This window comes from Zootermopsis nevadensis, unplaced genomic scaffold (genome assembly GCF_977971745.1).
Source record: "Zootermopsis nevadensis isolate Lab colony 2312 unplaced genomic scaffold, Znev_1.0 Znev_ptg000029l, whole genome shotgun sequence".
NCBI lineage: Eukaryota > Metazoa > Arthropoda > Insecta > Blattodea > Termopsidae > Zootermopsis > Zootermopsis nevadensis.
In genome coordinates this window covers 15,671,648-15,688,280 of record NW_028259161.1, presented here as the reverse complement: position 1 = coordinate 15,688,280, position 16,633 = coordinate 15,671,648, and the positions used below count along the sequence as shown (strand labels likewise).

At 35.2% G+C, this 16,633-nt stretch overlaps 1 protein-coding gene across 1 annotated transcript; it reads left to right on the top strand.

Moving 5' to 3' along the window:
- The first annotated feature begins 148 nt into the window (after nt 1-148).
- LOC147872291 (cell division cycle protein 20 homolog) lies at nt 149-16,412 on the top strand. The gene is made up of 10 exons (XM_087358239.1): nt 149-2,006; nt 2,501-2,617; nt 2,938-3,084; nt 3,912-4,035; nt 6,722-6,915; nt 7,879-8,058; nt 8,642-8,743; nt 9,946-10,089; nt 11,651-11,883; nt 12,062-16,412. The coding sequence occupies exons 3-10, from the start codon at nt 3,004-3,006 to the stop codon at nt 12,093-12,095; spliced, it is 1,092 nt and encodes a 363-aa protein (XP_087214365.1). The 5' UTR covers nt 149-2,006; nt 2,501-2,617; nt 2,938-3,003; the 3' UTR covers nt 12,096-16,412.
- Nucleotides 16,413-16,633: the final 221 nt, after the last annotated feature.

The window sequence follows — 16,633 nt, the reverse complement described above, 5'->3', positions numbered from 1 at the left end:
TGTATCTATACATCCTTCTACCGAAACGTAGTTTGTTTTCGCGAATGAATTAAAGAACTTTGTTAGAGTGGACGATGCAGTAAGCAAAGGTCCGATTCCGCTGTGGCAGAAGGAGTGTTCTGAGGTCTACGATTTAAGGTTTGCTCTTTCTGGTATTTAAGATAGTTTAAACGAATCTGTATGGTTGAAGATTTCAGAAATTTCACATTTAAACTGTTTCTTATGAAGGCATCCTGAATTTAATAATAGCTGAACAGTTGTCATAGGAAGTTGAGGTTATATTAAGCCGAGCAAAACAAATTAATTAATGTAAAACATTTCTGTGAAGTTAAAAGTGAGGATCAATATATCATGTTGATTTAAACTTTTACACATTTTTAAACATGTTACGAATTTTTGAAGCAAGCTTTCCTGATGACACAGTTAACAGGAACAACCAAATGGGAATTTTAAAGGCATGTAACATACCCAGTCAACTTATTGTAGCAATTTACAACATTTATAAAAAAATCAACCTCATTGCAATAAAAATGGAATCTGATCTCTCAGAATTGGAATTGTTAAGATAAACCTTTGAGATGGCTGGTAATTTCATGTGGTGCTCAGTTAAACATAGAATATGGTGTGAGTGTGTAGTAACATTGTTTGCAGTGCTGATAGAAGTTTTGTTTAATTCTCTTTGTGACATGGCTGAAAACAATGATTCTTGTTGTCTGTGGAGATGATTCAGTATGTATGGCTCCTTTTTTTCAGTATTGCTCTGGCCCCTCCTGTGACTTCTTGGCCAACATATTTGTTGATACTTTACAATTTCTTTGAAAAACACAGTTTTATTTTCCTCTTGCTTTACTGTTATTTCAGAAGGCATACCTGCACTCCCTGCCATAACTCAGTTTGTAGCAGTTGTTTGGCTATGGTGCAGGCGTCTCAGGTTTGATTCTCCATCAGGCTTTTACAATCATCATGTCTACAGTGGCTTTGGGGACTCAAATTTAATTAATTTTCTTATGTGTTTGCAAATATTCTTTCTCTGTTCTTTCATTAAAATTCAAGAATGAGAGTTGTACACTTGGTTTCTCAGTGTGAAAGGTCAAAAATACACCAGTATTTTATAACAGTGAAGCTTTATATGATGCACTGTGAGAATAGTATCAAGCATGTTAGACTAGGATGACTTGATTATGGATGGTGATTATTTCAAATGCAACAGAAACACAAACATTTGTGACATCACAAACATCAAACAAACGCTTGCCTGCTTGCTGCGTTTGCATTTTCAGATTGTTACATCACATAATGTTATTGATTTGGCAGCATACTATGCAGACCTTGTGATTATGGAAACAGGTGCTTGTGATTGGTTTTTTATGAGTGTGCATTTTTATAGTCTTCCTTATTAGATAGTTCATAAATAACTGCAATGAGAACCTGAAAGACTGCGATGTAGTTTTTAACTTGTCTATAAAAATACTCATTGTGGTGTACATTTTAGGAGTATTATTTCATTGAACAAGTAGACATAATTTTCTTCAACTAAGTACTTGTCATGATTAGTCAGTTGTTATCAGGAATCAAGAATTTGCAGAAATTTACGCATCCTCTCATATGTATTTGTTTTTTTAAGAACAATTGTGTTGTTGTTTTTTTCAGCTTTCCTGATTTTATTATAGTTACAGAGAATTTACAAATATCTGTGATAAATGCTTTAATTTATTTTACAGATGCGAGATTTAAATACACTGCTTTTGCATAAGAATATGAAAGCTAGCAGTTAGATTGATAATCAGATAATCTGAAAAGGTGTTACTATGTAATAACTGAATTATGGACGTAACACATTGAGGAACGAACTGCACTCTCGTTCTGAAATGTGAATGAGGAAAGAAAATAAATGAACACAAAGGGTTAAAAAATAAATGACATATTATGACTTCCAAAACAATTATAGACGTGATGATTCGAAGGATATTTCATGGGGAATGTGACCCTGGTCACCTGTACTATAGGTAAGCACACTTCCAACTGAGCTATTGCAGACAACACAAGTGTACATCCTTTTGTGAGACGTATCAGGTAAAAGTAAAGATTGTGGAAAATAACATTTTGTATTAGAGAGACTCAGTGGATGGCTGACACAATATTTTGGTGATAAAGTCAGAGGAGGGTCCATTGCCATCATGGAATATCTTGGGCAAAACTACGAGGTAAGGTCTGTGCTAACAAGGGATATCCTGCACGTAGTGGCCAAAGGGTTAATAGTGGTATGACAAATATGCTGTTGATTGGTGTGTGTTATTTACAAATTGGCTGTGGGTTTTTGTGTGGCCGATAAAAGGCGATTCCTGTAAGATTCATAATAGATGACAAATTAAAATAAATATTAAATGTGTCGGTGAAATGTATACTTGATGTCTTTTCATATTTTATTTATTTGGGAGTCTGTAGTTTATGTGTACATTATTGTTAAATAGTATTTTAACCATTTTCTGTATTTTAACAGGTGCTTGTTCATATTCAACAACGCCATCATCAGGAAAAAGGATCCAAGACTCCGATCGGTGGTGATCGATTTATTCCTGTTAGAAGTGCAACCAATGTTGAACTTGCACATTATAAGGTAATAAATATGTTGGTGTTTATGAAACATGCAGGTTGTAATGGTTGTGAACCTTGAGAGATTACCTCATGATATGTGGAAAGTTTGAGAACTGTATTGAGTCACTAAACACGTGATGTTTCCTGGTATTTCTGTAGTATATAGACACTGTTTAAAATGTTGTCTTGTAGGTGGTACAAGCAATATTGAGGAATGTGCCATGATGCATTGTTTTGAGAAGTGGGTAACTACCTACGAAAGTTACGTTCATTATTCATGTCAGTGTGTGTCAGAATAACAAAGAAAAATGGGGTTCGATCTTTGATGTGATTTCTTGTCAGGTAACCCAGGAACAACAACCAGATGATAAATTGATAAGCCCTTCATAGAAAGGATATCAGTGCTTCATGTCAGAGTATCTGTTTGGCAGAGATGTTAGAAATATGAGGCTTCTGTCATACAAGAACAAAGCACCAGGAACGCCGGATGTAAGTTTTCTACTTTTCTGTTTCACTGTAGTACAGCAGGTAATTCGTAGGTGATTGCCTCACCACAACGATTGTTACTCTTACTGCTTGCCAACTAAGAGAATTAGTGTTACGATGTGGAAGATCAGCACATACAGTAAAACACAAAGTAGCATGTTGGACACTGCAAATAACACATAACATTTTATTATTTGTGTCAGGAATCTCATATGTGTGTGTTGTTTATGGATAGTTCAATTCTGAAGCATTTTCAGGTGACTTTTTGCTTGTTTTATAGGGCTAGATTGCTCGTGTATTTAGTTGTATCAGTATTTATTTTTAGATCAGTTTTTTGTTAGCCAGAGAATTTCTGCATTCATTAACAGGAATTTAGCACTTACAAGTTAATCTAATAGTCTTCAAATTGAAATATTTTAGAGCTGCATGTAGAGCGTATCCAAAAGTAAAATTTGGTTTCTATCTAAAAAGTTTGGTTAAGCCTGTAGTATAAATGTTCAACTACTGTGTTTTGAAAGTAGCTGTTATTTGAACACTGTATTCTGAAAATTAATGGGCATCTTGTAAATCACTCGAGAAGTTCTGCTATAACTAGAAGTTATAATCTGATCTTAAAACTGTTTCTAAATATTTTATTAAATGTAGTTTTTCCAAGAAATAAATTTGACTTGATATTCTGTCAACATGTGTGACGAAAGTAAAAATTATTTATCTCATCTATTTTTTGTAATCAATTTGTTAAGCTTATAAATAGTTCTAATGTTGAGTTCTGTTTGGCAATTTTTTCATGGCATTGTAGTATAAACCCATTTATGTATATTCAATTGCAGGGATTCTTGGATCCCCTGAACGTCAAGTATTCCACGGCACGACCTTCAGGAAAGATTTTGACTCGATATATTCCACAAAGTCCAGACATAATTCTTGATGCTCCTGACATTGTGGATGACTATTGTAAGTTGGTATTTATGTATCTTGTAAGAAATCAAATTTGAATGTTTTATCAGCAGAAAATGGTCAAAGGTCGAAAAGCCCAACAATCAAAACTTAAAATTTACGTTTAGAGTGGAGTACAGGCCTCTTTCATGACACTTAAATGTTGCCTCAAAGGGAAGTTTAAGAACAATAGACTTAGAGCTGGTAAATTTTTCTTCGCTCATCTCAATTAGCTATGTAGTAGTAAAGCAGACACTTAACCCTTCAACGTGGGAATTTAAATTCCGCGCTGCTTGACGAGGAGTGGTGGCCATTTAAATTTTGCTCTAAAACACTTTATTTATCATAACGTTTGAACTATATAACATATAATGATCAATTCTTCACTGAAATCCTCTTAAAAGATGGTTTTATAATTTCAGCGTATAATATGAACATCCTGTGTGTGACAAATGCTAGTAGTCGATTAGACGTTGAGAGTTGTATGTTATTTATTGAAACGTCAGCATAAGTCAACACTACCAAAATACATAGTTTTTATCTTTTTCTAGCGGTTCCTGCACAAGACGCAATGTCTTTGAGGCATTGAATTTCTTTCCTGTGTCAATAATACGCGGGAGTAAATATGTCTGCGCCAGCTGATATTCTGACAGCGAACTGAAGGCCACATATATGCATCATACTTGGCAGTTATAACCGTCTCTTACTAAGAACTCTTCTGATTATAGACTTCTGAGTATAGGGCTGCTAAAATTGTTGATATTTGAAGACACAGATAAACATAACGGTATATCTATATATATATATTATGGAGCCCCTTGACCGTTTCAGATAATTTTTTTTCCTCTCTACTTCGCTGGAGCAGTTATCGTGTCATATGAGACTGAGAGAATGAGTTATCTTACCTCTACAAACAAACAGCTCAGTGTTCTTTGGAAGATTGTGTAACCTCTTAGGTCACGCATTTATTCAAAGACTAGCCTTTAGAGATCGAAGAATGCGACGTTGCCAATACATGATCAGAAAGAGCATTTCTTCCACACCAGATCAACTACAAACATCATATATCAGTCGTTATTGTTTCCATAATTATGGGCTTTTGAAATTAGGCTTAACAGCAGACCGGGAATTTAAATGCCAGGGCGTCACAAGACGTCCAACCACGGTGAAGGGTTAATGCTTGTAATTGGTTCATAAATATGATGGAAGCGAGACCAGAGCCTTATCTAAGAATGAACATTATTTTATTCTGAGTAATAGCAGTGGTACAGATGAAATGTGTGATTTTGGTTTTTGGGAATAAGTCGTATCGAATGTTGAAGGTGTTCCAGCCTTTCAGCAGTGGCTTCCTGAAAGGTGACATTATACACTGCAGTTATGATGCTTATGTTAATCCATTGATATTAGGTTATAATTCAAGGCCTTTTATTTCCGGTTGAAGAGTATATTTTGGTTTGTATTGATTTTGCTTTATGTCAATTAAGTGCATTTACAGAAGATTGAAAGAGTTTCACTATTTCATGCGACTTATTTGAAGAAAACCCTTGGTGCCACTTACGGTGGTTTAAGTGGATATATTTATTTATAATACGAGGCGCGTCCTCAAAGTAAGTTTCCCTGGGGCCGTTTACAGAAACAAAACACAATTTCATGGAAATATTTATTGCAACAGATACAGCAAGTGTCCAGCTATTTTTCAACATATTCGCCACCGGAATTGAGACATTTGTCATACCGTTGGACCAACTTTTGAATACCTGAGTCGTAGAAGTCTGCCGCCTGGGATTGGAACCACTGTGTGACAACCATCTCCGCCTCTCTGTCATTCTCAAAACGCTGACGCTGACCGGACAGGAATTTCTTGAGGTGTAGGAAAAGATGGAAATCACTGGGAGCGAGGTCCGGGCTGTAGGGTGAATGATTAAACACCTCCCAGCTGAACTCCTGCAGGAGACTTGCTGTCCGTCGAGCCGTGTGCGGCCTAGCGTTATCACTGACCGCACTTCACAGTCGGCGGGAGCTGGAATAAGAACCTCCATCTTCAACAGCTGCAACAATGCTACTGTGAGAACGCGGGAGGTGCCGTTAGTGCATGCGCCATGCTACGTCATTGCTCTATCACGTACGCACAGTTGCTTCGTGCAATATAAGGTTTGCTAGCTGTGGGACGAGTGGGAAACTTACTTTGAGGACGCGCCTCGTATTACCATAACAAATCAGCACTTCAGTACAGTTTATTTCCAGGAACCCTAGCCAATAATCTGGTGATTTTCTCCACATAATGAACATTTGTGCGATGCAGTTTTCAATGTATTGTATGCACAAACCCTGTGTAAATGACTTAATGTACAATGGACACCACTCAAGCAATGTGTTGAATCTGGTTTTCCTTACATGTTTTTGCAGTGAGAGTATATGTACATATTGTTCTGTTACATTGTAAAAGGTCTTTTACCTCATATATATCTCCATTGTTTTTATTTTTCTCTGTGTGTGTGTGTTCATACAGAGAATGTCCTTCAGTGGACGTAATTAGTTCTATCTGAATCTGAGATAACCCGTTAAAGTTTGAGGCTTTTCTGAAAAAGGTAATGTATTTTTACAGCTGCACAATTTTTGGTTATGCATAATACACTGTGCCTGTTTAAAAATTTTGTTCTAATTTGAATCATAGATTTTATTGTAATAGTGCTTGTTGTTTCAGATCTGAACCTGGTCGATTGGAGTCCGAACAACATTCTGGCAGTTGCTCTTAACACCAATGTGTATCTGTGGAAAGCTGGTACTGGTGCTACTCAGAAGTTGCTCAGTCTGGAAGGGAGTGATTTAGTATGTTCTCTGAGTTGGATACAGGAAGGAAATTGTCTCGCTGTGGGAACAAGTATGGGAGTTATACAGGTTTGTTATGTTACCCAAAAAGTATATATTTATCCACTAACAGATTTTTTTTTTATTATTATTGTACTGTCTGACGACAGGTCCATATGAACAGGATACTTCCATCCTTTTCTCGGACTGGAACCTGTCCATATATGTTCTTGGCAGATGATCCAGAAGTGGTTTGCCATTGCCTTCTTCTATGTGTATGGAGTATGAAGTAATTGTTGGGCATGTAAATTGTCTGCTCTTGAAAGATGTTACCTTCAAGTTAAGTGGGAAATGTAGATGAAACACCTGTATTCTTTGATATGACTACCAACTTGACAATATTCATGTTAAACATGGCTATGGGCTAACTTAGAATAACAGTAGGTGCTTGGAAAAACGGACACTCTTTGTTTTTCTGAAAAGAGAAAATAAATGATACGTGAGGGAAAATTAATTTAGAAGTTTTGATGCAGCTTGCAAATTATATATTATTGAAATTCAGGTATGATTTAGGTATGCACATGGCTTATATTCATATAAATATGGTGGTGTTATTGGTAGAAGGAACAATCAGATGGTAAAATGTATTTTAAATAACGTGGTTGAAGAACGGAGCAAGGTTCAAAGTGGCAGTTACAAAATGTCATGTAGCAGCTCCTCATTGAACACAATCACAGTGTGAAGAAAACATTTGCTATTAGTTTGTTTGGATATTTATTCTTGCAATTACATTTCTTTTTCTTAACTATTTATGTGAACAGTATTACTGTAGTACTGCAATCGCCCTGATGACGGAGGCAGTATGACCTCTGAAACATTGGTTAACATCGACCAGACTACACAGCGCAACAACCCAGAAGACAGAACTCGTCATACTCACCGCTGTGAAAACCTCAAATCTTACAATAAGTCTGCTGTCCCATTTTTGAATTCTCATTGTTTTGTAATTTTAGAATACTCAAAATGATTAATTGAATTGTTTTGCTTTTAAAGTTGTGGGATTGCAGCAACATGAAGCGAGTACGTATCATGGGCGGTCACTCGGCACGTGTCAGCTCTCTGTCGTGGAATTCCTACATTCTGAGCAGTGGTTCTGGTAGTGGTCAGATAATTCACGATGATGTTCGACGGAGAGATCACAGTGTGGCTGGGTTTTCCTCTCATACACAAGAGGTGAGAAACCGTGCATAGAGAACTTCCGGAGGATGGAGCCAACAGTTTGTGCTAACTATGCAGAATCCATTGGCATGTTTACAGACAGATTCATTCCCACAAAACTAAATAAAAGTCTACTACCCATCATTTAATCACTTCTGCTGACAAAGTACAAACATTATCTAGGCCAGTTTTAACAGTACCCTGGTCTGCTATCCCTCCCCACCACACCAAAGGGCATGCCATAATGTACGCAGTTAACTGCAGGGACCTAAGTTTCTGTTCAGGATAGTGATATATTCATGGCAGGAAAAGATTATAGTTTTGGGAAGGAACACTGGCGCTACGAATCTCGACACACCTTCCACATATCAAAAGTTCATTGTTACATTATTACCACTAAGGGAAAGTTTATGAATGAAAAGTCTCGATATCTGTGTTAAACATTTTTTCATCCTCTTAGTTCATAATTGTCTTAAATTTTTAAATCTGTTGCTCATTTGTCTCCTTGGACTGGGTTATTTAGTGGAAAAGTACTACATGTATTTTGTTACTTCCTTGAATCCACTGAAATATTTACACTGTTAAAAATTTCTTACAGGTATGTGGTCTTCAGTGGTCAGCTACATACAGAGAACTCATCTCAGGTCATGGTTATGCAAATAATCAACTAATTATCTGGAAATATCCATCAATGACAAAGGTAAATGATCATAATTTTAGTGAGATGAAATGTTAATAGAGAAGCGATTGAAAATGAATTGGTTATTTCTGAATGGTTTGTATTGGGAGATGTCTACGAATGTTCACTCAGGATATTTTCATGTATTTTAAAATTATACATATATAATTGTTTATTGTCTTCCTGTCTGACTTAGTGTTTAGCACGAAGAACATGATGTTTCTGATGCCCAGTCAGGCACCCATTAACAAATATTTTGTAACCAAAATCATCTTCCCCCACTCTCTATTTGCTTCATCATAAATCATAAGTCAGTATACGTACTTATGCTGCAGTACATGGCACTAACAACCCATCCGATGAGAACCTGAAATCTGAGAAAATGTTTTTCCAGTACTGTCATGGCAAACTTTGTAATTTATGTTTATTTTGATATTGTTCCCATCACCTTTACTCTGCCGTGCTTGAGGGAATGAAAGAAGAAAATGGGGTGGTTTTCCTGGCCTCTCAATTTGGTCTCAACCCACAACTCCTGTGCTTCTTCCTCTTGACCTTTCTTCTGTCTCTGTTGTGTTTCTTAACCTGTCATTCCCATCTTTATCACAGCCTCCATTATGAACATTTTCCTTTCACTTTCATGTTCAAAGCCTTCTTTGGGATTTGTCTATTATTCATTCTTAATAATCCATTGCCCATACCATCTCATTCTGTTCTTTGTTAGTTTCTCTTCCATGGCATTTAACTTAGATTCTCTTTCATTTTTTTAATTTTTTATCATATCTCTTTTAGTTTATCAGTCTTGCATCTCTACTGCCATTAATCTAGTAGTTCAGGATTTTACTATTTAACATAAGAATTATGATCCTTAAGTGCCTATTAATTTGGATTGAAACTCTTTTATTTTGATCATTGCACTGGGTGAATATTTTAAATTTGTACAGTTACCACAGACGTAAATAACTTCTGTGGTCCCCATACAAATTTATAAAGTATTTCCATAAAATATTTTTCATCTAAATGTCAGACAGGATCTTGTCGTCCAAACAAAACACTAACACAATATGAATACCAGTACCACCTTCTGCGGGCAGAGTCAGTTTGTATTTTTACTGCAAGAGTTTATTGCCAAACCCCAAAGCTGGAGAACTGGTCCTTGCGTAATTTTATCAGTAAAATTAGAGAATTGATTAAGTTAATTAAATCAAGTCTTGAATTAATTTCAGGTTGCTGAATTAACTGGACACACAGCACGGATATTGCAACTGGCTATGTCTCCAGATGGAAGCACAGTGTTGTCTGCTGGTGCAGATGAAACTTTAAGATTGTGGAAATGTTTTGCTCCTCATCCTGCCAAGAAGAAGAAAGAGGTAAGAGACTCTAAGGCTGCTCTGAGCATGTTTAAGGGAATTCGATGACGAAATTTGGTCACACAAATTATAATGTATCTATTGAAATCCTGATGTTGAGTGAACAAATAATTTGTTGTTATTGTGAACTGTCTAGTAACTTACATAAATGTTCAAGATGTGTACTTATGTGGAGTGTTATGCAGGACTGCTTGTGATATTGGTGATATGTACATTTATTTGTTTTATTTATACAATTTTATTAGGTTATTAAATGGTTTAAATTATTACAACAGTATTTTCTTATTTATGGCGTCCAGTTTTCACCCACCTGTTCACAGTGGTCAGTTTTATGAATGTATTAATATAATCTTATTCATGGAAAATTGTATTAGTAGTATTCATACTTTATATGGCGACGTTCAGAAACCGTAAAATCATTATGTCTCTGTTAGGAAAGGAAGATACCACTTTTCTGGAGGACAGTGATCAGAGAAGTTTGTTATTCATTTTGGTAATTTAAATTAATTGTATATGCATTTGTTGTGCTATCACTGCACACGTTGCGAATGAATATAAAATGAGAATTTAACTAACAAAACATAATCTGTCTGTATAAAGAAAGCCATCAACTGAAGACAGAGTAAAGCCAAATCCTGAAATGTGTATACCACATGCATATCAGACAGTGGACAATGTCTGACGTAATATTAGTATAATGAATGAACCATTGTTATGAACTTGTAGTAGATCAGCCTGTGCCTTACTGGTTAATTACATATTGAGACTATACCTTCCGTGTAGGATCCGAAGCTTTCAAGGCGACTAAGTATAATGAATTCTTGTTGGGCTACCAACAGTGTAAGGTTTTTTTCTCCATTAAAGCAACTTACAAGGCTCGTAGCCCGAGAACAATTCATTAAACCTTCCTTATTCATTTTTATGTACACTGACTGGTACATTTTTGTCCAAAAGCTGTTCTGCAATTCTAGCAGAATAATGTAGAAAAATTTATGTTATCAGTTTAGGCTGTAGCTAAGCTTTCCTTGTGTTCAAAAATTGTTATGACGTGGAAAGGTTGAGAATTTCTCTTCTTTGAGAATGCAGGAGTGATGAAGTACCTGACTTAAGATATGGGTTAATTCTGGGCTTTTGTGAATGGGTAATGAACATTGCCTGAGGTTTCATAACATCACAGAGTTACGTGAACAGCTGAATAAAAAAATGTAGTTTGTTAGACAGGACTTGCCATAAGATATTGAAATTTGTGTTCAATCTCTGAGTGAAATAAGTCAGACTGTATTCTGGTATCATTAATACCAAATGCTATTTTTCTTTCTTGTAGGACAGAACATGAAATAACTTTAAGGCAACTAGAGCACAATCTTTTATCCATTATAAAGAACACACAAAAATGTCTCGTTGAGTTTGGCTTCACTAGTGTTAGTGCATTAGCTGTACTATCAGGTGCATAAGCATTACTTTATATTCATACTTTGTTCTTTGTTATATTACATTTTATGCACTTCTGTAATATCCCTGTCCTAGAAATCTATTTATTTTTTCTGTGAATATGTTGTAGAGCGAGACTTTACTAGTACAAACTATAGAAGAGCACATGCTAATGAATGGCATTTGGCAAGACAGCTTCAGATTTTCTCCTTGCCACTACATCAGGACTGGCTACCCCAGTCTTTTATGTAGTGGGAACTGGGAACTCTTTCCCCAAGGATTGAAGTGGCCAGAGTGTGAAGCTATTCACTTTTCTCCATCTAGTGTTCATGTGCCTTACTTCCATGTTTACACTTATTCAAGGTAAGGGAACAACTTTATATTTTGCTTCTACATATTAATGTAAAGTTTTGTTTTCTTGGCGGCAGTTTTAATTATCATTTTGGGGGTGGTGTATTAAGACTTGGTTTTACCTACCGAATGTAAATATTTTTATATATCGCAGAGAGCTAATTTTTTCTTATTTTACATTTTAATACAGTGCCAGCAACCGTTCTCAGAGGACGTCATTATAATCCTGAATCCAACGCCTGAAGATTTGGAAGTGAATAGCACGAGGCTGGAGGCTCGCCAGGCCCACTTAAAAGCTGAAAACAAAGCTGAAAGAGCACAATACAAAGGGGAAGGTAATAAAACAACTTCATCAACAGAAACATCGAATAATAGTCAGGACATTGCAAATAAGTCATCAGATCTGTCAAGCAGAGTCCATGATTGTAAAGAAGAAACCAGTTCGTTTGTTAGTGGAGAGGAAGGATGACAGAAATCAAAATTACAAAATGAGAAATCACATCCAAAGTTGTTGCTGAAGCGTGACAATAAACTGAATTGTATGTTGATGGCATCTAACTACATTTCTAGAGTTTTATGTAGTTGTTAGTTTAAAGTGTACTTGATATTATATTGGATGATTTTGGGAAGTGGCAATAATGTAATTAATCATTGTGAATTCACATCATCTACAATGTAACACCATGCATTCTTATAGGTGGTTACATTCCTCTAAAACTTTGGTAAACTGTCTATAAGACTGAATACACTGTGTGTCACATGTATGTTATAAACCAGCTTGTGAAGGGTTATTTAGAAGGAAATTGGTTGAAGAGTTTGCTTACTGCTTTTTAGAGCTTGAGTTAAACACATGCAGATTTACATTGTATTTTCCTGAGAAACTAAATGTTATTTTTCTTGCATTACTGGTATGAAATTTTCTTTACCCACTAAGAGACAAATAGGGAGTGACACAGGAGATCCAGTATTTGAGAAGATGAAAAGGGCATATAGTTTGGCCAGTGATCCAGAAGCCACTGATGTATTTAAATCCTTGTTCACATCCCATCAGAAAGCACATGTCTGAAAAACATGTCTGTGATTTTAGTATTTAATTTTACCTTTATTTCATTGGTTTTGTAGATTTCCATTATGTTTTGTGGTAATAGATTTGGGATGTTTTTCTCTTGAAGTATTTTGAACAATAAGGGTCTGTTTACAATATCAAATGGTTTTTTTGTTATCTAAAAAGGCCACACGTGTTTCTAAATTAAATTCCTATGTTCATTCTATTAGCAATTTCAAAGTAAATATACCATTAATACATGTTCTACCTTTCCTAAAACAATTTCGATATTCAAGAGTAAACTGTTTGCAAAAATTTTCAATTTGTTAGTTAGTAATGTACTATATATTTTGCAGCAGGTATTTAAAAGACTCTGTAGTTCTGTGCATTTCTTTTGTCACCCTTTTCATAGATTGGAATAAGAATACTTCTTCTCCATTCTGTCGGGATTTCGTTTGATGTATATATGTTGTTGAAGAAATTCAGAAGTCGGTTGTGAAATTTATTTCCAGCATATTTGTAGAGCTCAGAGTTCATTCCATCTTCCCCTGGGGATTTACCATTTTTATTTTCTCCATTACAATTTCTAGTTCTCCTTGTGTAAAATTATTTTCTTTGTCATTTTCTGAAGTCAGTATTGTTTCATCACAAGTCCGATCATGCCATACTTCCCTGTAGTAATTTAAGAATCGTTCGTTAGAGCAGCATGTTATATTAACAGATTACTTTATGTCTTTTTCATATAATTCAAAATTTTGAAAGCACATGTTCTTACTTTATTTAGATCTGTATCAAGGTATGATATAAAAGTATCCCAATGCTACGTCTTTGTTGAACTTCTTTTCTTGCAGTAACTTTTAAACTTTTATATTCTATGCAGTCTTCTGATTTTTGTGTGTTTAACCATCCGTTATATGCCAATTTTTCTTCAATATTATTATTTGATTTCTTCATCCCATTTATGTAGTCTCTTTTTGGAATGCATTTTCTATATTTGCCTAAACTTTCATAAGCAGCATTCCATCATTGCTTATAAGAATATTTCAAATTTGTGTGTTTATTGTTTTCTGATACAACCATTTTATTCTGTGATCATTTAATAATTTAACTTTATAAAAGAATTCTCTTTCTTTCATTTCTGTTATTTTTCTGATCGAAAATCATTTAGGTGGGAATCTAAGCTAAGCTTTGCCTAAATAATGATCAGAGCCGATTTAGTGTCCTCTGTATGTTCTAACATTGAGAAATAGTTTTGTTCCTTTGACATTTGTTATGAAGTAATTCTAACGGATCGTGAATTTCTTGCAGACCAAGTGTACTTATGAATTTTTTTATGTTTGTAAAAAGAGTTCATAATTCTCATATTGTTATATTATGAAAAATCTACTGGTTTCTGACTATTCCTATTCAGAAATTGTTCTCCAAATTATCCAGTTTCATTATCATTTGGGGTGTTTCCTATTCTAGCATTAAGGTCGCTTTCTAGTAGTATGTAATCATTTTTGTTTACTTTACTTTACTAATTATATCTTTTAATTGTTTGTAAAAATTCTCACTCTCATCCTCTCTCCCTTCTTCTGGGGCATACAGGGCATGTAGTGTTAATTTTCATATATTAAATTTGATTCTGATTTCTAATATTCTTTCATTGTAGAATTTATAATGGAGAATTTGATTTTTTTACTGACTTGTGACACCATATTGTTACTCTTGCTTGAGCACAGATGTTTCTGTCTACACCTGAATATATAATTCTGCGATTCAGTAGTTCTTTATGATGTTGTCTTTGTTTCTGTGATAGCTACAATTTTGATATTACTTTAATTTAAAATGGAGTCTAATTCATGTTCTTTATAATTTAAACTTCATACACTGCCAGTTGCAAAGCTACGGAAGTTCTCTTTCTTTCACAGTTGTTTTACCTTGTTCATGCTACGGTCTGTCATTGTTTGATCTGTCCTTTATTTGTCATTTGAGGATTGAAAGAAATTGTATATCCCGGGACAGGTTTCTAGCCTGACACTTTTTAAGTCCTGTGGTGGGACTGCCACCTTATAGCCTCCTGGACAGGCTTCTAAATGGCATATGCACCATTGCAGATAAAACATCCCACTGTGACACGGACCCCAGTGCATTTTTTGTTAAACAGGTTATAACCCAGGAAGTTGAAGATGGGAGTTGGACAGGAGTGGCTATATGAGACGCATCAATAACCTTTGCAATCCTTAACCAAAGAAAACTGCTAAAATTAGCCTTGAAATTGGCCATGATCACTTCCTATCATATGCTTCAGAATTTATTATTCTCAATCGCGACAGAAGCAAACTGTGTTCACGTATGACAAATATGCGTTAAGTAATTCCTGAATTACAGAAGATTTGCATTCATTACCAACTGGATAAGCCACAAAACCCTTCAGTCAGGGCAATGTAACCAATATTGACCATGGTTTGACCAGAGATGTACTGAATACAAAACTAGAGCTTAACGAGAGTTTGGTTAGAAGGCATTTTATCTAGCAACACCATCGATACGGTATGCAGTTAAGAACAGTGATATGCTGTCATTCAGACTTTCAGTAACAAACACACGAAAAATACTCCAATAAACATAGTATCCTAAGTTATGCTGCAGGGTAGCAACACATTCTATTTGCACATCTACTGCAACTACTTACCTCCGTGTTATGAAATCTTACAGGTAATGAGATATTAGAAAAAGTTCTGTCACACACCAAAATGGTCGAGTATTTTCTCTGCAAACGAAGTCCAAAACTATTGTTAATACTAACGAATATTCAGATTCACACATTTCAACGAGTACAAAATACGTCTGTGTTGATGCATAATATTAACACATTATAGCCAAATGGTAAGCATATGTGCCACTGCTTTAGCAGTACCAACTGCTGTTTGAGTCTTGTGTGATTCTCAACATGAACACCGATTATTTCCTTAAACAGCTTTAAGCATTTGATCAATGAAATGGTGAAATATGTTTTCATTTTATACAGACTGAAATATTATGTATTATTTAGATGAGCTTCGGTTTCATCTGGCGAATGATTAAGCTTGCATTATTTATATCTAATATTAAGCTTCATATTCTTGATGATTTTAGGAAATATAATGTAAAACTAACTAGCTCTCTAGTAGCAGAACCTGCAGGTCCAACACCAACAACATGACTACAAATTTGGAATTGAAAATGTCTTTTTTTCACATTTTGGGATATAGCAAACACTGAATTACAAACAAATTCTGTGAATGATGCATCATATTATATTCACACATATATATGAATGTATATACCGCCAACATACATAAATTATGATATTTCAGTTAATATTTTAAGTGGGATACTGCCTCAAGTGGCCCAATAGGCAAGCTGCCACGGAACCCTTTGTTATATTTACTGTATCAACACTATCAGAGCAGTCAATGTAAGTGCTGTGTGTACATATAACCAGAACATTAAACTGCTACATTTTGTTGTATTATATGTATATGGTCATGGGTTAAGAAAAAGACCCAATTCACTTCCATCTCCCCAATTAAACCAACAAATGTTGATTCCGTATGTTGTGATGGCAGAAGTATCCTTTAGGGTTATTTTATATATTTTGATGTCCATACATTTATATTAATATCCCACAGATCTTCTTGTTATTGGGGTTTTCTCATTTTCACTAGTTTCCCATTCCAGACACCTTCCCTC